Here is a 25,327-nt window from a genome sequence, read left to right on the forward strand (position 1 = left end):
TAGTACAGACTAGGAATAAAATTTTGAAGTGAGGAATAAAAAAGCCGACCCCAAAGTGCACTTTTAAAAATTTCAGCGGTGGTTACTTCTGGAAAGAGTAACAAAAGAAGTAAGAGGACAAAGGTCGTTAGCAGAAGTTGTTCTAAAAGCATCTCAACATCTAAGTGTTTGCTGCTATGGATAGGAGGATAGGAGGATTGCTGCTATGGATAATAAAGGAGCCTGGCCAACCAGAATGTTTCCAGCACAAAGAAAGAGAATACAGCAAATTAGAATAAAGATGCTGGTAGTGAAAAGAGGACGGATTGGTCGAAAAAAAGGAGGGACAGTTGGAGCAAAAAGGAGGGACAGTTGGAGCAAAAAGGAGAAACGCGAGGAGAGAGATTTTCGAGTGTGGTTGGATGAAAGTCCTGGTCCAGTTCAGGAAGGTGTGGAAAGGGGGAGAAAATAAAAAGTTATGTAAAAGTACGGTAGTTTTGGTAAAGGAGTGAGGGGAGTGAAATGTATTTAGTGGAAGGGTGTAGAAAGTTTTGGAGGTAAAGGAATGCGTAGAGGAGTGTGAGACGACGAAGCGCATCAGGAATCGTCAATGTGCAAGAAGCAGAAGCTACACATAGCTTCGAAACACTTTGTGATTGCTGCATGATGAGGATGAAGACCAAGCGAGTGTTATGCAGAGACCAGTAAGGAAGACGGCGGGCCATTTGAAGGAGTCCATGAGGCAGGAACCCTATGGAGGCAGTGGAAAGAGGAAGAAAAGAAAAAGTAAGTCGTCTGGAATTTAGATTCTGTTAAACTGATAGGCAATTACATAGGACTGATAGGTTGAGCTGTATACTTTATTATAGAAACGAAACAGTGGTAGAGAGAGAGAGAGAGAGAGAGAGAGCTATCAGTCTGCGATGTAAAAGCATATGTGGAAATATGAATTAGATGTTATTGTCATTAATAAAGAAAATAAGTGCTCTCAATGGAGCAATCAGCCACTGAGAGATCTGTGGGCCAAAGCAGGATATATGCCTTATTTTGGAGTTTATATGTACGAAGATAGAGAGGAAATGGAATTATGTAAATATGTATGTGTTTGATAGTGAATCAATATTGAGAAGGTAGGAAAAAGATAATTATATTCTTGTGGGAAAAGTAGAGAATCTATCAGAGGTTACAAATATGTATGACTGTGGAGTAGAAGGAATTAGATGATGGTATATTCTTCTCAATTTAGGATTGGGTATTGCTCATACTTTTAGATAATTATAATTGTGAAGGATAATTAGAGAATTAAAGAGAGGTTATAATCATATATTACTGTGGAGGAGTAAGAATTGAATAATTGTAAATTTGGTACAGTGGTGCCTCGCAATTCGACTATAATCCATCGCCGAATTAGAGTCGAATTGCGAATTTGTCGAATTGCGGGTCAATATTTTCCATATAAGTTTATGGAAAATTGATTAATTCGTTGTCGGAGAGAAATACACAGTATTATTGACTTTACTATATTCTACCATATAACAAACGAAATTACAAAATACATAATGAGTACATACATTTCATTGTGCCTTAGATGTTGGAAGAATGTTTTATTTATCTTGTTCTACCCTTTCTCTTCTCCTCTTGGCTTGGATGGGGATGAGGAATTGATCAAGGGTGGACTGTCTCTCGCTTTTTTTCAAGATAGCCTTGAAGCGATGCATAGTAGTGTTGTTAAACAAGTCTGTCATTCTAGTTACAACAGCAGTGTTGGGGTGCCATTTTAAACAAGCAGACTGCACCTTCTCCCAACGGAATAAAATTTCTTTAATGGCAGCTGTTGGCATCGGCCCTTTTTCCCTGTCTTCTTTTTCTTCTTCTTCAAGTGAAATTTCCTTTTCTCTCTCTTTTACTTCCTGTTTGCTGAGTGTTTTGAGTTCTTCCACGGTTGGTTCGTCATCGTGATCCTCCACAATCTCTTCCACATCAGCCTCATCAACTTCTCCTATGTCGAGGTTCTCCGCCGTCGAAATGATTTCTCGCATGGCCGCAGTTGCTTCTGATTCTTCAGCGGCTTGGACTGCATTGTTGTCATCCCGAAAAAAGGAAGGAACGAGTTTCTTCCATGATGCACGAAGGTTCCTCTGTGTCACTCCCTCCCAGGCAGTTTTAATAAAGGGAATGGCGTGAAGAATATTGAACTCAGTCTTCCAGAACTCCTTCAGTGTCTTATCAGAAGAATCAGTCACGTAAAAAAGCTGTGAAAACAAAGCCTTGGTGTAAAGTTTTTTTAAAACAGGCAATTACTTCTTGATCCATGGGTTGGATCAATGATGTGGTGTTTGGAGGCAAAAACTGGACTTTGATGAAATCAAAGTCAATATCAAGAATGTTTGCCAAGTCCTTGGGGGGTGGGCACTAGCTTTGTCAAGAATCAGCAGTGCTTTCAAAGGTAAATTGTTGTCAATGAAGAATTTTTTTACGCTCGGGGCAAACTCCTCAAAAATCCAATCTTTGAATACTTTCTGGTCTACCCAGGCTTTTGCATTGGATCTCCAGATCACTGGCAGTTTGGACTTGATGATTTTCTTCCCAAAGCAACGAGGATTTTTAGAGTGGTAAACGAGAAGTGGCTTTACTTTAAAGTCTCCGCTTGCATTTGCTGCCAATAACAAGGTAAGCCTATCTTTCATAGGCTTATGTCCTGGGAGCGTCACTTCTTCTTGCGTGATGTATGTTCGATTTGGTAAGCGCTTCCAAAATAACCCAGTTTCATCCCCGTTAAAAATTTGCTGCGGCAAGTAGCCTTCCTTCATGATTAAATCTTCATTTTTTTTCACAAACTCTTCTGCAGCCTTTTTATCTGCACTAGCTGCTTCCCCATGTCTGAGAACACTATGGATACCAGTTCTACCTTTGAATCTGTGAAACCACCCACGAATTGCCTTGAATTCATCAGTTTGATCTGAGATACGTCCTGGAATTTTCTTCTGCAATTCTTCGAAAATGAACCTAGCCTTCTCACAGATCATTGCCTGAGTTACTGGATCTCATTTCATCTGTCTTTCTCTAATCCAGGTAAGAAGCAGCTTTTCCATTTCTTCATTGATTAAAGATCTGTTTCTGTCAGAAATTTTCATTGCTCCAGCGAACACCGTAGCACCTATAATCTTGTCTCTTTGTTGCCAAAAAGTTGCCACGGTTGACCTAAGGACGCCATACTCTTGAGCTACATCTGTAATTGTTCTACCATTCTACCTTCTTTTCTATGCTCAACCAAGTGTGTTTCTTTCCTGAATTATTCCGCTGTTCACTTTTCTTTGGACCCATTATCAAATTTCACTCAAAAAATAAATAACTGCCAAAGCACAATTTTTTTTTACTTTATGAGAAATGCAGAATTATAAATTAGCACGAACAACTAGAGCAAACGTGAACTCAGACTACGATTATTAACGAGATAATGTTGTCTCATAACTGAGGAAGAACTGACGGCATACCTGTAGCTATCTTTGAGGGCGGCTAACGTAGCTGAACGATTGAGGGATCTATTCCCGCTTTATCTATCATTGGTTAAATGTTACTCTCGCTCTTTAATACCATTGGTTAAAATGTATGAAGCAGCCGTCACTATTTAGTGCTATTTAGTAACGTTAAACGCAGTTACGTAGTCCAGCAAAGAATTCTATCGTGCAATATCATGTAGCGTTTTCGCTGGCCCGCGAAATCCGACTGTCGAAAAAATGACTCGTTATTGAAGAGAGTCCACTAAAATAGCCATTGAAGCTTATTGTGGAATGGAAAAATAAGAAAATCCTCATTTCCCAGAATCTTCTGAGAAAGGAATATTATTATCAAAGTCAGATAAATTGTGGGCCTTGGAGGAGGTGAGGATTCCATTGTTTAAATTGAAACTTAATGACAACTACTATAACGGTTCAAAGGTAATTAGGGGTATTAGAAAGATATATTTATACAGTTAAATAAATGAATAAAGATAAAAAAAGACCCAGTTCCTACAGAGCATCATTGGCATGCTGTGGAAAGGTCTGTTCGAGCTTTCGGTCCTCCACTCAGGAATTATGGACAGCGGTGCAGCAAACATGGATGATAATACCCGTGGAACGCTTTCGTGAACTAGTGAACTCAATGCCTTGCCGTTTGACTGACCTTATCCAGGCGGCAGGTGGGTCTACCCGTTACCGGATAGGTATCCCATGATTTCTGTCCACTCGTTTGTATGCTGCAGTATGGCCTTCATCGATGATTCTCCAAAATCGTATTATAACAACAACCCATGTTGAAAGTTGTGATTGACAAAACACTGGTTTCTAACGTGTTGCTGCACAGGTATGTCAAAGAAGATCCACGACATTTACACTCAGTGAATAATCAATTAAGACTATTAGTCTTGAATTATGCCACATACCTCTGAGCATAAAATGCCGAGCAGCATCGTATGCTAGAGCAGTGGTAATTTGCATCTGATCCGGGACCAAATCAAAGTGATAAATGAGCAGTTAATAGAGGTAGTAAAGATATCAGAGTTTGAAATGGGGATGATTGTGAAAGTTCGTGCGTCGGGTGCTTCCGTATCGGAAACGACACGTCCTGTTGGTTGTTCACAGCGAGCTGTGGTTAAAGTGTACAAAGAAGGCTGTGATGTCGAAAGTGTCAACAACACGCCAGGTAGAACTGTGAAGGAATATGCAAGGTGGTGATCGAAGGGTGGAATGCATTGTACGGGATCAACAACAGATCACTGTGCGTCATTTGAGATCGCATTACGATATGGGGAATGTAAGAACAACATTCCAAATGACAATCAGTTACACACTCTTATGGATGGGGGTTCCACAAAAGTCTACCCACCAGACATCCTCTCCTGATCATCGTCGACGGTGAATGTTGTGGTGTCAATAACACTGACTGGAGGACTGAAAGTGAGTGTACTGGTGGGATGAGTACAAATACCTTTTGATGAGAACAAATACAAATACAAATTAATTTTATGGACATGTTTCTAATTTTTTTCTTACCGAATGAAGACAAAATTCAGGACAACCTCTCGCTCTTCCAACCTTTCCATAACTTATAGAGAAGACATTGCTCTCAATCGTCACAAATCAATTCGTGCTCCACAGTCTTCCGCAACTTCACTATGCCACTGTCGGAAGATCCACAGCCACCAATTTAACTTTTATAACCAGCACAGTTCTCTGCTTTAGAATTAGAAGCTGAACCAGAGTTTGCCGATACGTACGTCGACTGGGAAACTGTCTCACTCGATCAGCATCCCCTCACTTGTTCACCTCCTAGAAAATTTACTTCCACATAAAAAAGTGATATGTGGTGATTTATCACAACCTTGTTTTCTTACAGAACTATTCTTCTTATAACTATGAACTATTCAGAACTATTACAGATCTATTCTTTAAACATTACAGAACTTTTCTTTTTATGATCTTGGAGATCACTGTCAATTGCTTGGACTGTGATGAGCTGTTATTGTTGTTTAAGGGTTTTAAGATACAAGGGCATTAATGGTCAAGATGAGTCTTTCTAAGTTTTTAATGTAAATCTAACATTTTTTATGAAATCGGTGTGGTGAGCATTTGTCTAGGAAGAAAACAATCACAAATGGCTAGTCTGTTAGGGTGGGGCGAAAATGAGGGAAATGATCTTGATATATTCTTGAGAAAGTTCATTGCAGGAATTTCTCAAGGCAGAGTCCTCTCGCAACATTATTGATAGCAGTGATCATTCCTTTTATGCAAGACAGGGACTACCTAATCTTCTATGCTGATGATATTAAGATACACACTAAGATTAACCCCGGTGATCATAACTGAAACGTCAATAACAAGATCAACCAAAAGTTACATGATCTAGGATCCTATCTCAATCAATTCAGACTACTGATGAATCCTGCCAAATCAGCCCAAATTGTCTTTTCTCTCAAGCACCAACCCACTAAAGTCCATTATTCTCTAGACTGTATTTTCATTCCAACATACACATGGACATGGGAGTCGTCTTCGATTGTAAATTGAGCTTCAATCCCCACATTGACAAACTAATAACGAAATTATGCTAAATACATTGGACTCGAATTATTATATTAGGGCCGTCCATTATTTCTAATATATACCCATATATGTAATGCGTTGGACTACCAAACAGCAACTGTTTCGCGTTAGGGATCTGGATGTGACTCGGAGTTAAGTCCACACGTCTGTATACTCTTCTTGTTATAGGCGTCAGAAATTTGAGGAGTCTGCAGCCCCTACCAACATTAAGAGCGCGTACTCTGCCGAATTCTAGTTCCTTCGTTGGATTATGCACAAACTTCGTCATTGACCCTAGCAAAGAACAACTGCGATGGCGAACTCATTAAACCATTTCCGAATTTCATTTCTGGTAGTGGAAAGACGCCTAGTCGTAACTGCCAAAATGGCTACCGGAATGATCTTGGAGCCGAACAACTGGGAACTGTGCTCCCGGAGAGTCCCACAGCGCGGACTAAGCCCAGCTCCCGCATTTCCAGCCCACCCTAACAGACTAGCCATTTGTGATTGTTTGTTTTCTTCCTGTATAAATGCTCACCACAGTCGTCCAAGCAGTTATCGGTGATCTCTAAAACTTGTGAAGGAATCGGAAATACAGACCTTTGATGGCCTAACCTGAACCACGCAACTGCATATTAAACATGGGTGATTTTAATGATGTACTCGTATAAAGTATACGTCATGTATAATGCCTCTACGAATATATGTAAATAATTATAAAACTTGTTTTATAATTAGTTCTGTGGGATGAACTCGAATTCTTCATGTGAGCTCCTTCCCCCAAGGGCATTATCCACCAACCAATGTAAACACGCTGCTTCCAACATTCCAATATGTCGCTATAACCCCAGAACTTCGTCAATCCCAACGCAAGGACAGTCAGCGAATACGGCATTCATATCATCATGCTTCCACAGCTTTAAAAACAAAAGTAAATCCATGCAATCGAAGTGTTTCGTAATCAGTTTCTATCTCAGATACTCAGATAATCGAATCTGAAGTTATTATGGGAAAGGGTATTAAGTATAATAAGTTGAAATTATCTAAGTTTTCGGGTATATCTTATGATTGTGCTGGCTGTATTAAAAAACAAAAGACTAGTATTTTTAAGAAGTTATTAGCCCGGTGGCAAGAGCGCTGGAATCTAAGTACAACTGGTGAAGTAACTAGGTTGTTTATGCCCGATGTTCTTTTTAATCTTGACAATGAAAAGAATAAATGGTTTTATTTATCGATGGAAACCTCTTATTTAATGACGGATCATGGATCTTTAAATTACAAGTTGTTTCAATTTGGCCTTGTAGATCAGCCGTATTGCAGTCTTTTGATGAATGAGTCTTGGGATCACGTTTTGCACGATTGCCCCTTGTATGAGGACTACAGACAAAATTCAGGGAGTCTATTCCAAATTTGGACAGAGGTAGTGAGCCTGTTTGTGTGCAATCGGCTGTATATTTTATGTCGTTACAGGACTTTGCTAGAATGGTATTTATAAGAGAAGACATTTGTCATCATTAGTTGAAATTGTATAATGAGTATGAGTAGCTTTTCATGGTTTACTTATAATACGTGTTATTGTTGTGTTATGCTCCATGAATGCTGTACGTTGTTTTTTTTTCTCCTTCCTCTTGGAGTGTTTTTTTTTTTTTTTTTTGCTGGCTTCTAGGTGTGGGCAGCCTGGGAGTGGGATTCTTAGTACCCACTAGTCTTGCACTACCACTGGTGGGTGCGGAATTTCAGTCCTGAATTGCATAAACTTATTTAGTAGACCCAGGCTCGGTTCTCCGGGCTAGGGTTGGGACACTGGTGGCATTTACCCATGTGGTGGCTGCTACTTGGTGGCAAAGAAGCCTGGTGTTACATTACACCACATCACACTAAAACTACCTACACATACACTTCCAGGCTAACAGTTTAAGATTACTTTTTTGTCCACAGAATACACAGGTGGATATGGACGTAAGTCTGGGGGCCACCCGGCGACAAGAGTACACATAAGTAAATATCTCAGATACTCTAGCAATCCTCATGCTGTATTCTTGTCCACAACTTTTCCTGATACTGTGCTTAATTCTAATTTTGTAGCCTTCTCATTAATCGAATTTGAACCCATAAAAAGGTACCTGAAGTTCCACGTCTTCCATGCTGCCCTCACGGCCTTCAGCTGGAAAAACTAGCACTGCGTAGCTACATTGCTCGACCGATTTAACAGAATAAAATGTGTCATCGAAAGCGAATTTTTTATATAATAGTCATCCTGTATGCAAATTCCGAGTATTCGACAGAAATCGATCTACCACCTTACGCAGCCGCCAATTATGTAAATTATTTGAGCCTATAAAAACACGAATTGCGACCACATCAGTTCATTTCTTTTTTTGGCATGCTTAGCGAGATGGAGATATCTATAGTACTCAGCATAGCAAGTCATCGTCGTTTAGATGATTCTTAGAGAAGGCGTGGCATTGGACGACTTGAAGCCAGCAGTCGGGGGCCGAGGTGGCCCATTAGCTTAATGTTTCACGCAGTTTCCTCTTGGCATTATGGAAGCAGTTTTAGAGACCGGAACCATTATAAGAAGAGCTGAGCAAGGTCGCGCAAAGGCTATGTAAAGTACAGCACACAGCAATTTGGTTCCAACAGCAAGACGAAACTCTATGAAGCCCTGTCATCAACTGTCTTTTGAGGTTGCCAGTGGTTTAAACTGCAGCCATTATCAACCCACTGCAGGAAGCCTCCACGACAATTCATGTTGAGAGAATTGGATCATAATCTGCCACGCTGGTCCAGTGCGGGTTGGCAGATCGATCGTATTTAGCAGTCAAGGGCTTGAACCCTTGTATGCTCAAAGAGCGTGTGCTAGTGCACTCCCACTCGAGACCACTCGGCTACGGAAGCCTCCAAACCTCTACAGAGCTCTTCGAAACTGGAGCCAGGAACATGTGACTTGGAGCCTTCACAAATGGAGTACAGTTCTCTTCTCTGACGAATCCCGTTTTAGTCTACAAACATATTCTAGACGTTGGTTCATATGGAGATAACCAGAAATGCAGTACCATCTCTCCAAAATTAGAAAAGGATACTTAGAGTGGAGGCGGTGCTATCGTGTGGGGCGGAATAATGATCAACGGTGGCACCCTTCTTCATGTTTTTGATAGGTGTACCTTAATTGCCTAGATGTAACGAGAACAGATCCTCGAACCCTACCCGCGAGTTCTTAGGGGTGCTGTTGGGCCAGATTTCTTTTCATGCACGACAAGGCCGCGGCACATAGAGCTCAAATGGTGGAGGAATACCTTGAAACTGAAAATATCCAACAACTGCCGCAGCCAGCACGAGAACATCAGACATAAATCCGATCGCACATGTGTGGGACGCCCTTCGGTGTCTCCTTGCACGCCGAGAGCCAACTCATCGATCACTTGATGAGCTGAAGTTTGTGCTGGGGGAAGAATGGGATTTGTTGCCACAGAATCTCATAGCTATCCCTTATATTGGGCGTGGCTCACCGCTGTCAGGCACGTTCAGCCGTTGAATCGGTTCATACTCCTTACTGACGTCGTGACCACTTTGGTATTTTTTTTTTTTTAATGTGAACCCCAAACACGAGAGGTGTTAGAACCTATAGTACTTAGTACCGTGCTTGGGTGGGAGATTGAAAAGACGAAAGAAGATATTTGTTGACATTGGACATGAACTTCTGTAGATTGAAATTTTCAGGAAATACGTATGAAGGAAGGTTGTTCCAGAAAACGGCAGTTGAATGAATAAATGAGGAAGATGAAAAGTTGGTTCTGTGGGTTTGAAGTTGGACAGTAAATGGATGTTGGCTAGTGGCGGCACGTGTTCGGACTGTTTTGAAAGAGAGAGCGGGAATTATAGAAGCCAATTCAAAAGAACAGTGCCCATGGAAGTATCTGTAGAAGAGGCATGCAGCAGAAACAGTACGTCTATGAGAAAGCGAGTGGAGAGACTCTGTTAGAGATGAATCATTAATTAACCTAACTGCCCTCTTCTGAAAGGAATCAAGAAGCCTGAGAGAGGTTTTGGGGGCCCCACCCCAGATGTGGGAACAATATTCCATGGCAGGGCGGATTTGCGATTTATACAGAGTGAGTAGCTGTTTGGAAGAAAAGTAACGCCGAGAGCGAAAGAGAAAACCAAGTTTTTTAGATGCAGAGGAAGCAATATTTGTAATGTGCTTGTGCCAAGAGAGATTAGAAGTCAAGGTAATCCCCAAAAGAGATATATCATTTTGCCTAGGAATCGGAGTGTCACTAAAGATAAGCATTGGAGCAGAGGAATCCTTTTTGCGAGATATAAGACAAGACTGAGTTTTAGAAGGGTTGAAGTCAACTAAGCTGTCTTTTCCCCACTGGAGAATTACCTGAAGATCAGCATTTAACGAATTAGGAGCAGATTTTCGAGAAGTTGAAGCTGATTGAGCAGTACAAGGTTTCTCAAAATGGGAAGTTGAATGCAATGTGCTATCATCGGCAAAACTATGGATAAGATTTCCAGTCAATGGAAGAAGGTCATTGATATACAAGAGGAAAAGAGTGGGGGAAAGAACTGAACCTTGGGGAACACCAGCATTAGTGGAGAAGTTAGAAGAGAGAGAGCCATCTACCATCACCCTCAGTGAGCGATCAGAGAGAAAACTGGATAACCAATTACTAAAAACTGTTGGCAAACCATAAGATGGAAGCTTGTTAGAAGACCTTTATGCCAAACACGATCAAAAGCCTTTGAGATGTCAAGAGCAACTACTTGTGTTTCACCGAACCTTTCCATTGAATTAGTCCATAAATGGGTAACATAAGCGAGAATATCACCAGTGGATCGATATTGACGGAATCCATACTGGCGATCGTTGATCAGACGGAAGGTTTCTAGGTAGTTTAAGAGTTGGCGGTTAATTGATTTCTCCATTACTTTAGAAAGAGTAGAAGTAATTGCAATGGGACGATAATTGGATGGGAGGGATTTGTCACCCTTTTTAGGAACTGGCTGGATATGAGCAAATTTCCAAGCAGAAGGAAAAACACCTTTGGAATAAGAAAGTGAAAAACGGCGGCAAAGAATAGGAGTAAGTTCAGGTGCACAGGTTTTGAGAACAAGGGGAGAAATGCCATCAGGACCTGGAGCTTTCTTAGCATCAAGATTCATCAAAATCCTTCTGATATCCTTTTGACGGAAGACCACAGGAGGCATTGAATGGAGCGTGTTGGGAATGGTGGGAGGTGTTTTACCAAGATCATTAATACATGAGCTGGAAGAAAAATGGGATGTTAGCAGGTCAGCTTTATCCTTGGCTAAAGTGACAACAGAACTATCTAGTTTGGACAGAGGTGGGAGAAAAGATGGGCAATAGCTTTGACAAGAGACCAGAATGCTCGGCTACCATTAGGGCAAGAAGCAAGTTTTCTACTCTTAGCCTGTTGAAACTCTAGTTTGGACTGATTAATAACTGCTTTACAATTGTTGCGAGCTTTGGTGTAGGCAGAAAATGAAACTGAAGATTCAGAAACAAGCCAATTACGATATGTAACATTCTTCTCTTGAACAGCCTTAGCACATTTATTGGAAAACCAAACTTTAGATAAAGGACGAGATTTTAAAGTGGAGTGTGGGATAAAGGATTCCATTCCTGCAAGAATAATTTCACTGATACGATCTGAGCAAACGTTGACATCAGAAGTTTTGAAACAGTAATCCGGCGGAATTGTTTCCGCCTCAAGATCACTTCCCTTCGCAGGCTCTAGATTTGTGGGGTACACCAAGGGACCGCACCTAGCATTAGCGCCTTTATTTTTATCACTGCTTCTACAGCGGTTATAATTTGGATTGTGAATTCCCTTTGTAGACCATTAGGGTCCTTCTCTTTCAGGTACTGCTGTAGAAGTTAGTCTGATGTTGTTGATAGGAGCTCCGCAAAGAGTTCCCAGATCGCTTTTTGCAGCCTAAACCTGTTGAGGGAGTGCTTGATAACAGGTTTTCTGTTTACAGTTCGCAGGATTTGAAAGTCAATCACCCGGTGATCGGATGTCGTCCGGGAGTCCATGACCGCCCAACTCATAACGTAGCCAGTGAGGTTGTTAGTTGCCAGGATGATGTCATTAGTTGCCTCCCACAGATTTTGCAGAAGGTTGGTAGTTGATGTGGTCTGTTAAGTGAGACCCAGAGTTGTGCTTGCTAGGTACTCCTCAGGGATTTCTCTATTTCTTGTGCCAAGACGATCAGGGGTGGCGCTGTGCCAGGACGAAGATTAGCAGATCATGTCAGCTCCGACCAGAATTTTCTAGTTTGGGACAACATTTAAGAGCGTATGGAGGTATTGGGTGGCGAACCTTCCCCGGTCTACATTATAGGGATACTATACAAAATGCACCCAAGGTGTGATCAAGTGGGCGCATGTTGCCCAAGGTATGCAGAACTGCGTTAGTTTTGTGACAGTGGTGCTTGGATTACGCGCTATCCCGCAGCCCACGGGATGTTCTTTCCAGTGTGTACCACCTTGTATGTTGTACAAACCTTTATGTGGTATCACTACAGGGTACAACCCATATCCAAAAGAAGAAACCCTAAGGAACCTGAGGACTTCAGACCCATCTCGGTGGGCTGCACTCTATTAAAAGTGTTTGAGAAAACTATCTTATCAGCACTGATCGAACAATGCTTTTCTCATAGACCCAAACATCTGCATACTGTGATCCCCAAAAGATCTACATATACAAACTTACTAGACACCCTGTTTAAAATTCAAACTGCTCTCAACAGTAAATCTCAGCTGGACGTCATCTTCCTTGATATTTCATCTGCGTGGGTGTAGTGCTCTTTGAGAATTAATATATCAATGTTCTCCTCGTCTGCCTCGTTCATAATTTGCGCCATGTCTGCTTTTGCTCTCTGCGCATTTTGCAGAAGTTACTTAATCTTTGTGGAGTTGGACGGTTTGGGTTAAGTAACCATAATGTGTCCTTTTTTGGTAATAGTTTGTTTTTTTAAGTATGTGGGACACGTAGAATCTCTTATGGAATGTGTATGATCCAGTTTGAGGAGCTTGCAATTTGCGCATATCCGGTCTTTGTCTTGTTGAGGCAGTAGAGGAATTTGTGGCCTTTCTCTGCGCAATAGCCACACATGCTACTGTTTGTGTGCAGGTGTGGGATGTGTGGCTGAACCTGCAGAATTTGAAACGTTTTGGCACTCTCACAAACTCCCTGTAGCAGTGGCTTCCCCATTCTATATATATATTTGGTTGTTGCTTTAGTACCTACTAGGCCAGCTCCATGATCCAGTTGCTGCTTGTTGCGTTCTTAGATTTTGTCGCGTATTTGGGTTGGACTAATTTATGCGGTCATTGCTGTTCCTGATGGTCTGAAGGTTTCGGAAGGCTATTTCCTATGCCAGTTGTTGAGGTGTTGTGTCCTTACCGATACCAAAGATAATTACTGTCAGGTTCTTCTTTTTCTGGTGGTCAGCTGTTAGCCCCATTGTTGGGATCATAGGATTTGTCATGATATTGTTCATATCTTCCTTTGTTTGTGTCTCAATGGCTGTTCCTAGGTTTCTTGTTTTACGTACCGACTTTATTTTTGCCGTTTTGAGGTGTGTTCTCTTAAGCCTGCCAGGATTCTGGTCTTTAGTTCTTTGTAAGATCGTGCATCGTTTTCTTCAGTCGGACTCAAGACCGCTATGTTCGATGTCTTGATTAACGGCTGCTTCTTCAGCTTTCATCCCGTCATTTGGTCCCTGTTTGTGACTCCTATCAGGGTTCACTGTTTTGCTTGTGCCCCAGGGCTTGGATATAAGTGGAAACACGCTATGGCATTTGGTTTGTCCCACTGTCTAGGTAGGCTTCCAGCTTGGCAGTAGCCTTTTCTTTTTCCGTGTTAATTTATATCAGGACTGTCTCTAGTTTGGTCCTTAAGGACACAATCTATTCTGTTAGGTTGGTAGTCACCCTGTTATTCTGATCCTTGAACAGGTTTTCCAATATTGTTCTGAGGATCAGAGATTGATCAACCGGTGTGCACTTTGGCAGCGAGTATAAGGGGGATCTTGCTGTTTGTCTTCTACGTTGTTGGTTTGGGATACTGTTAGTTCTGGCGAATCTTTGGGCTCTGATTGCGAGTAGGTTTCTCCATTCGACTTTGGGACAACTTGTTTATGGTTTTTCTTCTTGGTGGTGGCGGGAGGGCCCCTCGAGCGGGGGGTCCTCCGCCTCCTCATGTTGCTCAATTACGGTGACATTTGCGGCCTGTTGCGGTGCGGCACTTTGTTTCTCTGTTTTCTCTTCCATATCAGGTCAATTTTTATTTTATTATTTTTTTAGGGTTGCCCGTAATTAAATACATTAACCCGTATTTGTATCTGTAAATTGCGTATGTTCTATGGTCGATTTGCCTGTTTTGCTGGACGAAAAAACCCCAGTTACTGGGGAGAAAAACCTTGCTATCTACGCCTGAGACCGACTAACTCAGCCACGGAGTGAAAAAAGGCCTTTAAAGTTCCTCGCGTCATCGACGGGATTCGAACCCAGGCCTTTTCCACCCGGTGTGGGGAGGACGGTGACGATACCACTGTGCTACCTGCACTGACCCATATCAGGTCAATTCGGATAATCGACTGTCATACGGATTTTCGGGTTGGTGTATCTGCAAGTTCGTAGTCCTATTTGGTGGCTCACAGTAAACAGTTGTAGTTTTGGACTGTTCCCCACTGACTCGAGAGGTGAGGGGAACACCCAAGTTGAAATATACTCAAAGAGTTTCGGGATAACTTTCTTCTACGGTTTTTCAGGGGTGCTTGACACAATGATGATGCTGATTTGGCAGCTAGTCGAACAGGATGACAGTTGGTATCTGTCCATATTTGTTTATGGAAGGAGGGGGAGCACTAAACACTTTCTTATGCACATACTGAAGTTGTATAAAGTTATATGTGGGTGTTGTTGGAGCACTCTGCACTGTGGCAGTGTTATGAAGTGTGGGAATGACGGTCAGTTGATAATTCTGCAGGGTCTGAGGGAGAACAATAGCGTTTAAATCGGACAAGCGCCGCGCAATGAAATGGGGGGTTAAAAAAATAGGTGGTCGTGGCAGGCAACTATTGCCAAGGCACTATACTGCCTTGGTCGCACAGTATTGCACTATAAAGCTGCATATAGTGTACTATATGCAGCAAGCAGTAAAGGCAGCATGTACGTTGCAATTAACTTTCAATATATGTCAACCCATTGTTTCCCAGCATTGACCTTCAGCCGGTCAGACAATGGCAGCAGATTGCTTCGGCTTTAACACGATCCTTCACAACAAATTAAAATTGAAAGTTACTTATCTGCTATAAGTCCAATGCCTCCATAACCCGGATGATTGGGTAGCATTGGCCGTCCACTACACGATGATATCCATCAGACTGGGTGGCAAACTAGATTTGTCACTAAATTTAAATCAACTTACGGAGCACAATTTACAAACAATTCATCTATACCACCACCTGGCAGCAATCTCCCATAGTGGACTTAGTATGAGAAATAGAAAAACGCCGCAGACTTTTAACTTTGGGCTCTTAAAGGAAATCACTCATTCTTCTCCTCCTTCTCTTCCAACTATTCTGCCTAACGCCACCTAACTTCCTCCTTAAAAACTGATGTCATGAGTTGCTCATTAAGGCCACTAGCTATCTGCACTAAATTGATATTCTTTAACCAGTGAACCAGATTGCCCAGCTCCGGCTCTACGGGGTTAAGAAAAGATTTTGCTGCAAAACTCCATATGTGAGAAGAAGATACCATTTTTGGCGGATTTGAGATTTGCAGTTAGCAGAAGTTTAGAAAAGAGAAGGGCTATGGTGCAGAACGAAAAATTCGCAGAGAATTCAAAAAGATTGGGAGGTGGACGCAATGAGTACTCTCACCAAAAAAGAATTCAGTTCTGGAAGCTGCAGCTCATATAACCTAAGCATCTACGAGGAGACCTGATGGAAGTATTCATGTTTTTGAATGGATCAAATAAACTTAGCATCCTAGCTATTTTTGGCAAGTTACATAACGGGAGATAAATTTAAAAGTGATGATTGCATTATGGATGTGAGACATGTCACTTTCAAACAAGCAGCAACTGAGTGTTTGAACAAACTTCCGTCTGGTATTGTGGAAGTGGATAGTTTGAATTAAATTATGGAAGGCTTGGGCAACTTAGTTGATGGAACGGACAAATCATCTCTTTTGTTTTTAATTTTGTATCAGCTTCTTTGCATACAAATACTAATTATAATTACCAGCTAAGTATCCGCTCTTATTTCGGTTTTTAAAATATAGGATAAATCGGACAATAAAGCATTTCAATAATTCACCTTAATAACAGAGGAAAAGAAAGAAAGGAGGAAGATGTAAAACCGGATTTGATCCTAAACATCACCAAAACAGAACATACCCTGGAATATTGTGTCGATCTCATCTACCCAAGTGTATTGTGTTCGTTAATTTCGTGTGTATTCTCTCCTTTATTTCGTTGATTTTCTGGAAGAGAACCCTCAGTTTCCAGAAGAAAAAACGTATTCTTGTCTTCCTGAGACTGAGTAACTCAGCTACCAATTGAAAAAAAAGCCGATAAAGGTTTCTGGGGCCATTGGCGGGATTCGTACCTGACTTTTTACACCGGTGAGGGGAGGATAGTGATTACTTTTTACGCCTTTGAAAGAATTTTTTCTGCCTTACAGAAGCTGATTCTACAGCTTAGTTGAAGCGTGTATGCCAAAGATAACTGTATTTATAACTGTGATAAGTGAAGCCTATATCAAAAATTCAATCTCCTACTCTTCTTAAGCATTACCGGCCAATCTCCAACACCTCAAGTCTTCTAAAACTCCTAGAGAAAGTACTTCTCCCAATTCTAACTAAACAACTTCTTCCACACCAGCCTCATCAAATCCACTGCTCTCTTCCTCATAGATCCACTGTGACTAATCTCTTAGCCACCACCAGCTCTATCCTCTCTGCGTTTGAATTTCATGCAGAGCTTGCAGTCACCTATGTAGACCTCGAAGCAGCTTTAGACTCAATAAACGTTCCTGCAATGCTGAAGCTACTTTCAGACCATTATCAAATTAAGGGAGACACTCTACAGTTCCTCACTTCACTACTTCAAAATAGAATAATCCGGCTTACTGACCACGGCCAAACATACGAGCGATGTGTATCTTCAAGCGTGCCACAGGGTGGTGTCTTATCCGGGCTCTTGTTTACAGCACTTATATCGCCGCTTGTTGAGTCCAGGCATGATACTCTATGTTATGCTGATGATATGAAACTCATCACATTGATTTCTCCACATGATGATCTTCTCATGATAACAGCATCAATTAACAATATACTCCTGGAATTTGCAAAATACCTCAACCAGTTTGGACTAAAAATAAATCCAGAAAAGTCTGAATTTATGATATTCTCATTAAAGAAAACGTCTTCCTATATATTCAGCCAACACTATGCAATTCTCCTATTCCCATCGTCAAGAAACACACTGATTTGGGGGTTGTTTTTGATCCTAAGCTCTGCTTTGGTAACCACATGGAAAAGCTGCTCACCCAGGCAGCTCAACTGCGATGGATGGCCAAACAGCATTTGCATTATATTAATGAAGTAACGACCACCAGAAGATATATAAAAAGCACAGTATACTCTCCGCTTCTATATGCTGTCCCTAGCACAATTCGACCACTCTTTTCTACTGAGTTTTGGCCCTTAAAATGGGCCATAAACAAACATAAACTTCCTCCACAGTTAAGGACAACTGAAATGGCCAGTTTGATAAAAGTTCGTAGGCTTTCCACTCTGATTAGTGTGAAATACCTTACCAGAACTGTAAAAATGATCACTATCAAGATCTCTGCACCATCATTCTGAGACCTGTGCTCTTGGAGAGTCCCTCAGCCTTCCCTCAGAGCGACTCCAACTCTGTCCCCACATCTCAGCCGTCTCCATCTATCCGATAGGTTTCTGCCATATCAGCTACTTTCATGTGCCTAGTCTTTGGATGCTGACCTTAATAAATTTTCTTGTGATAAGGAGTACAGACGCCGCATTCTTAAATTGTACTTCCCTGTCCCTGATCCTTCTCCTTGAAGCTCACCTTAATGCCACAACCAGTAATATGACATGAAGATGGCTTACCAACCGACCTTGCAGTTTTCCACCTATATATTCTTTGTACATTGCGATGTTTATAATTGTATTATACTATGAGTGTTGAGCTGTATTTACTTTTATTCGTTCACATATGCATTTTGATAATTAATTTATTAATTTCTTTTTCTTACATATTGTAATATTACTGTTAACCCCTGGCCTTGTGGTTGTGAAGGGCTTATTGAAATGTATCCATTATATTACTATTATTATTTTTATTATTGCAATAAAGATTTCTAAGTTAATGATAACTGTGTTAAGTGTTTGATAACTGCGTTTGAGTATGTAAATGGTTCAGCTGTGCTTGTACCTGTTTATAATGCAAATTCTCAGAAATACTCTTCTACTTGTACATATGTGTTTTTATTTTAAATTGTGCTTTATTTTCGGTTATTCTCAATGCTATTTTAAGGATATTCAGTTGGTTCAAGTTTTCCTGATTAAGTCAACTTAAGCTTGTCAGGAATTCCAGGAGCGGTTTCTGAATCATCAAGGAATGAATTTATAAAGGGTGCAACAATTTCAGGGTTGTTAATATGAACAAAATGATTACCTTTAACCGTTACATGTTTAAATATTTTACAACATTTTTTACATATTTCACTAAATTTTTCAAAATTTGTTTGCAAGTATTTATAACCACGAGAATTTTCCGCTTTAATTAGCATCAGGTTGCATTTAAGATTGGAAAGATATTCTTCGTAGGAAGCATTATTAAATACAAACATTTCTGGACAACAGATCCGACGATCCCTTGAAAGTACTACCCCTTTTCCATCTGCAGACATTATTGAACCTCTTTTCAAAATAATTTTAGCAGATTCTTCTGTTAACTGACCGAAAACAGCATCAATCATATTTTGTATGCATTCCTTTTCGGAATACACTGGAGGTGTCAGCTTTCTTTTCTTTTCACTCTGAAAATGACAGTCATTAGCAGCCCTTGATCTAGCTGGCATATTGAGTGGGTGGTTTAAGAAAGTTGAAAACACATCTATAGTAATTAATTTTTCGATTAGATCAGAATAAATGCTGGCTGTGAAAATTCCAACCAATCCTCCGAAGCTATGACCCAGAACAGAAAACCGCTTCCATCCGAAGTAATCAGCAACATGTTTTACTTCAAGGATCCTCTCCAAAGCATGATAAAAGCAACCAGGTGGCTTATGCGAAGATAGGCCGTGGCCTAAGAGATCGAATGCAACAATATGGAATTTTTTGGACAACTGAGGGATTAGTTTGTGAAAACTAGCAGCGTTGTCTTGCCATCCATGAACCGCTATAACAGGTTGACCTTCTGTGCCCCATTCCTCAGCCGCAATATGACCAAATGGATGAGGAATTTCTATCTGTCGAACTTGTCTTGAAGTGCTCTTGTACCTCGGTTGTTCCACACTGCTACCCCGGAAACAGGAGTTTCTCACTAAAACGAACTTGCTGAAACGAACAAATAAAAAATTCTGTTTAGAATTGGTTAGTAAATGTATCGATATAAGTAATATTCATATGTAATAAGTAAAGTGCGTTAGTTTTCTGACGGCACCAGGGGTTTCCCGCATCTCCGTCTTTGTGAGTGACACAGAACCCTGTGGAGGCCAGAGATTTAAAAAGTGTGTGGGGAGTGGTCTGTTGTGTACAATAATATACATTGAGAAAACTTGTTGGCTGAAGGAAAACTTCCTGCAGTCCAGACTAAATTTGTACCTAAAAGGAATTTACGGTCTCTAGATTTGAAAATATTTATTAGAGTGAAAATTCTGCGTGCGTAGCACAGTGATTATAATCACCATCCTCCGGAAACCAATCGAACAAGGCCCGAGTTCGAATTCCATCAATTATGCGAGGAACTTTTTACAAGCCTTTTCATTCTGTGCAGAGTTAATCGATCTCAGGCGTGGAAAATAAAGTTTTTTTTCAAGCAAAACAATCAAAACGAACAGAGAACAGAAGAAATTTATGGATATAATACACACAGGGAAATCAGATCATTCTCGGGTACTTGAATGACAGTTTTTTACAGTGAAACTTTCACCGGAATTTACTTTTATTTCCGGCTTCCTCAGAGCTCTATGAGATCCCCCTAAGAGTCTGGTTGCCAAGTTGTCTAGCCTACATATCTGAAGTCTTTCACATACGTAGGCTAGAGAACTTGGCATGCAGGACTGCTGTTCCCTTAGTGTAAAACTTCGATTTTCCTGCATTAAATTATAGCTGCCCCTTTTCTGACTAGCATTGAACCCTGTCTATGTCATCTTGAAGCAGCACTGCTTCAGAAAGACTTATATAAAGACTTCGTTAACCACTCTTTCAATCTTTTACATCTTCTGCTAATCTTGACATCATGCTGTCTACCCATTCGTCGATGTCATTTATGAAAATCAGGAACAACAGCATTCCAAGAACCAATCCTTGGGTCTTTTTGACGTTACACCAATCTGTTGTTATCCATTGATCACAACCTTCTAGCTTCTGCCCTGCAGCTACCTGGAGATCCAACTTAGAATCCTTCGGGGTAATCTCGGCATATTCCAGCTAATAGACTAATTTCTCATGAGGGACTGAGTGAAATTCCTTGCTAAAATCAGAATAAACTATATCGAAATTGTTAACTAAATCCAGCTCATGAGTAACTTCGTCAAAATAGCTTACCAGATTAGTTAAACATGACTTTTGCTTTAACACAACCTTGTGCTGAAGTCAACCTGAGTGGTTCTATATATATTAGTACATTTTCTTTAATAAACCAATATCAAACGTGAATTGTATAATGTGTTTTATAATTTATAATAATTAATAACCTTAATTGTAGTTTTAATTTAGAAAAACATTAGGGTTTCCGTTTGTGAAACTTTTTATCTATCTTTCATAATAAATATATGCGAAGAAAATCGTCATTCGGTATTATTTTAAGGGGTTTTGATATTATTATCAATGCACATCTTTCTTGAATTTTCTCCAGTGTTAGCGGATTAGTAATAATAGTGGAGAAAATGATTCTTTGGGATCTTAAAGTTTTTCATGGATTTGTTTCGTTTCTGATCTTATTTAAAAATTTAATTGTTCTTCAATACAAAGTTCCAAAGTAAAAGTTTAACGGAATCAATTTGACCTACTTTATATAAATACCGCTTTTATGTTCAAATACTCACCCTAGGCTTGGTAACGCTGCTCTTGACAATGTTACGAAAGGATAAACCATATTAGCAATTGAAACTGGTACTTCCTTCTCTCATTCAGGACACCAGTAAATTTTCAAAGCCTAATAATGTATGAAATTAGAAGATTCAGGATTACAGATCTGTCGTACTCTTTCACACGAAAGTTAATAAAAAGATTATACACTGTGCTGCCACTTTATTAGGTACACCCCTGCTGTGCACACAAATGGTTTGTCCCACAATATTGCAAGCCACATGACCACAGTTTTGGATATTAATGCAGCAGAACAACCTTTCTAGCATCAGTTAAACGTACAAATCGTAGCAAGAATGGGGAAAAGGAGTGATCTAACGGACTTCGAACGTGGCATGGTAGTAGGTTCAAGACGTGCTGGACAAAGCATCTCTGAAACGGCAATTCTCCTGAATTTTTCACGCACCACAGTTTCAAGGGTGGATCGAGAATGGTGCAACGAACAGAAAACATCCTCTCAACGGCACTCCTGTGGAGGAAAATCGCCTGTTGATGAGAGAGGTCAGAGGAGGATGGCTAGAATTTTGCAAGCAAACAGACGGGCCACAATGTCGCACATTCAGTCAGACTACAACCTTGGTGCGCAGTACAAAATATCGCAACGGACCACCAGTCGCACTTTGTCGCGAATGGGCTACAACAGCCGACGGCCACATCGCGTAACTTTGTTATCAATGAAGAACAAGAAAGCACGCCTCCTGTGGACACAGCAACACCAGCACTAGACTATCGAGGATTGGAAAACTGTTGCGTGGTCTGACGTGTCGAAGCTCCTGGTGCATCATGTTGATTGGAGGCTCAGAATTTGGCGAAAACAACATGAATCCATGGACCCGTCATGTCTGACGACTACTGTGCAAGGTGGTGGGGGCAGTGTTATGGTGTGGGAAATGTTTTCTTGGCACACGTTGGGTCCATGATACTCATAGATTCACGTCTGAATGCCACGTCGTACCTAAACATCGTTGCTGACCAAGTGCATCCGTTCATGTTGACAGTTTATCCTTAGTCAGATGGTAGGATAATGCGCCAGTGCATAAAGCTCGAATCACTATGGAATGGTTCCAGGAATATGATTATGACCTTTCTTTGCTGCAGTGGCCCGCTCAGTCTCTGGATCTTAATCCTATTGAACATCTTTGGGATGAGCCGGAAAGGGCTGTTTGCTGCAGGCCTACAACTCCGTCGAATCTCAAGGAAATGCTTGTCACACTCATGTCTGCATGGTACTCCATTCCTGCATAACGTTTTCAGCATATTGTTCAATCCATGCCTAAACGAATTGAGGCTGTTTTGAAGGCTAAAGGAGGCTCAACAGCTACTAGCTAGGTGTACCTAATAAAGTGGAAGCACAGTGTATATATAATTATACCGCTCATCAAGCAGAGATTTCGCTACTGTGATATTTAATCCACAAAACTACATGGAAGCGTCTGCAGGAATTTATTTAAGGGAAAGGAAAGCAAAATGTAAAAAAAAACAAATTACCTTTGGGAAATGGTGAATCCTATTCCGTTTGCCCAAGCTGGTTTTTTGAAACCTCTGTTTATCTTCGCTCTGGCACTCCAATTGCAATTGTTGATGATTTTGGCTAGAATCTGTTTCTAATCTTTTGGATCGCTAATTGTGTTGTATCCATTGCTAAAGTCTTAGGATTTTTCCCAGTAATAACAACAATTTACTAGTTTTTGTTGCATTTTATTATTGATTGATTCCATTAAATTGCGATATACAGGCAACTCACGGTTTACGAACGAGTTCCGTTCCAAGACGTTGTTCGTTATACGTTTTGTTCCGTATGTGTATCTTTCACTTCTGGGCTTTTACGATACGTAGCGTATATGTTAGCAGCCATTTTAAAGCATTAGATCCATGTACTAATGGTCTATACAATATATCCGGTTCTTCAGGTTCTTTTGTTACTTCAGAATTTAGATGTATCTCTATTCCAATTATTTCATCGGTTAATTCCTCAAAATGCAAGTCCAAAAGCTCTCTCACATCAGTCACATCAAGGTCGAGGTCCATTTTATTGCCCAGTTCAACAATTCTTCAGTCACGAGTTCTACTGGCTCCTCAAAGTCACTTAAATTATTCAAAAACTGTGGACACAAGTTTTTCTACACAACATTTAAGTTTGTTTCCTTCACATCCCTCCAGGCACTAGCAATATTTTGCAATGCATTATATATGTTGTATGCCTTCCAGAAATCCATTAAGTTCTTCTCCGCTCTGTCTATAAAAGCAATGGCTTTAGAAAAGGTCCACCTTAGGTAATATGCCTTAAAGAAGGCTAAATACATTGGTCCATCTACAGAATAATAGAGGTTGTATTAGGAGGAAAAAAAAACACAATCTTAATTTTATCATTGAAATCAGCTATGTAGGATGGATGGCCATGGGCATTATCAAACAGTAATAAAATTTTGAATGGTTAATTTTTAGACGCACAATACCTTTTCATTTCGCTTACAAAATAGTTTCTAAACCAGCCTTCAAACAGTTTGGTTGTCATCCAAGCCTTCCTATTAGATTTCCGGATAATAGGAAGGGATGACTTCACCATTCCTTTTAAAGTCCTTGGTTTTTCTGATAAATACATAAGCAAAGGTTCAAGTTTATAATCACTGGCTGCATTACCACCAAGTAAAAGAGTTAGTCTTTCTTTTGCAACTCTATGTCCAGTTGCACATTTTTCCTTGCCCCGAGTGCCAAGCGAGTGACTATAGCGATTTCTGAGTGATTTCCAAGCGATTTTCGTAAAGAGCGGCTGATACTTATAATATTATTCTTCATTTTTGACAGAGTTATTTAATTTTGCTCTTCTAAAGTAAAGAAGCTAGCGTACCTAACAGAAAGGAAAGACACCTTTTTTCTTGTACGTAGGACTAATTTACTAACGCACTAACAAATAACCTTACTTTATCGCTAGGTCACTGGTGGCACCGCTCCTGCTTCCATGTGGCGGGGCTGGAAACCTGGGAGAAGAAAGCCACCCTCCCAGGGCAAAAAAGAGCAACGATGGACAAAAATAAACAGTCCTCGTGTGGATCTTATGATTCAGATCTAGACAAACATAATCCAGATCATGACGACACAAATATATCCCATGCTAAGAGACAAAAAAAGAAGGAACGGATAATACCACTCCTCTCTTTTTAATAATACACTCCTGCACAGACCAACCATTGAGTAAGCTGCCCCCATTTTTGATAGAGAAATGCCTTGAAAATGTGGCTGGCCCTCCAATAATTGTTCGGCGATTAAGATCGGAGATTTATTAGTAGAAATGACCGAACATAGACATAATGAGAGACTGTTGAAAGTATCTACTTTTAGTGGAATTCCCTCGAAGGTTACCCCATATGCCACCTTAAACTCCTCTAAAGAGATAATATCAGAGTGGGATCTATTAAACGTATCAGAGGATGAACTTGTGCATGAACTAAGAAATCAAAACGTGGTACAAGCCAAAAGAATTGTCATTAAAAGAGATGGAGAGCCTGCTCCTACACGAACGGTGATACTAACATTTAAAACACCAAATCTAACTACTTCCATTAAAGATGGTTATCTTAGATGCCAAGTAAGACCATACATTCCAAATCCAGTCCGGTGCTTTAAGTGCCAAAAATTTGGTCATTCCCAAGCTGTCTGCAGAGGTGTAGCCACTTGTGCTAACTGCGGATCAAAAGAGCATACACACACAAACTGTAACACTGAAATGCAAATTTGTCCTAACTTCCATGGTAAACACTCCGCCTTCTCTAAGGAATGCCTCAATGGAAAAGAGAAAAGAATATTCAAAAATATGAGATGAGCAGAAAGTATCATATCAAGAAGCTAAAAAACATTTTGCAGTACCTGCTAAGTCACCTACATATGCTTCAGTTACCCAACG

The 25,327-nt window shown here is 40.5% G+C and overlaps 1 protein-coding gene across 1 annotated transcript; it reads right to left on the reverse strand.

Annotated features, from left to right (window-relative positions):
• Positions 1-18,674: 18,674 nt before the first annotated feature.
• On the reverse strand, positions 18,675-23,454 carry LOC150085218 (serine hydrolase-like protein 2). Its single transcript, XM_090373872.1, has 3 exons — positions 23,318-23,454; positions 18,957-19,671; positions 18,675-18,833 (listed from the first exon to the last, which is right to left on the reverse strand). The coding sequence occupies exons 1-3, from the start codon at positions 23,452-23,454 to the stop codon at positions 18,675-18,677; spliced, it is 1,011 nt and encodes a 336-aa protein (XP_090229998.1).
• Positions 23,455-25,327: the final 1,873 nt, after the last annotated feature.

This window comes from Mastigoproctus giganteus, chromosome 5, assembly GCF_048544385.1.
Source record: "Mastigoproctus giganteus isolate SK-2022 chromosome 5, ASM4854438v1, whole genome shotgun sequence".
In the NCBI taxonomy this organism is placed as follows: Eukaryota; Metazoa; Arthropoda; class Arachnida; order Uropygi; family Thelyphonidae; genus Mastigoproctus; species Mastigoproctus giganteus.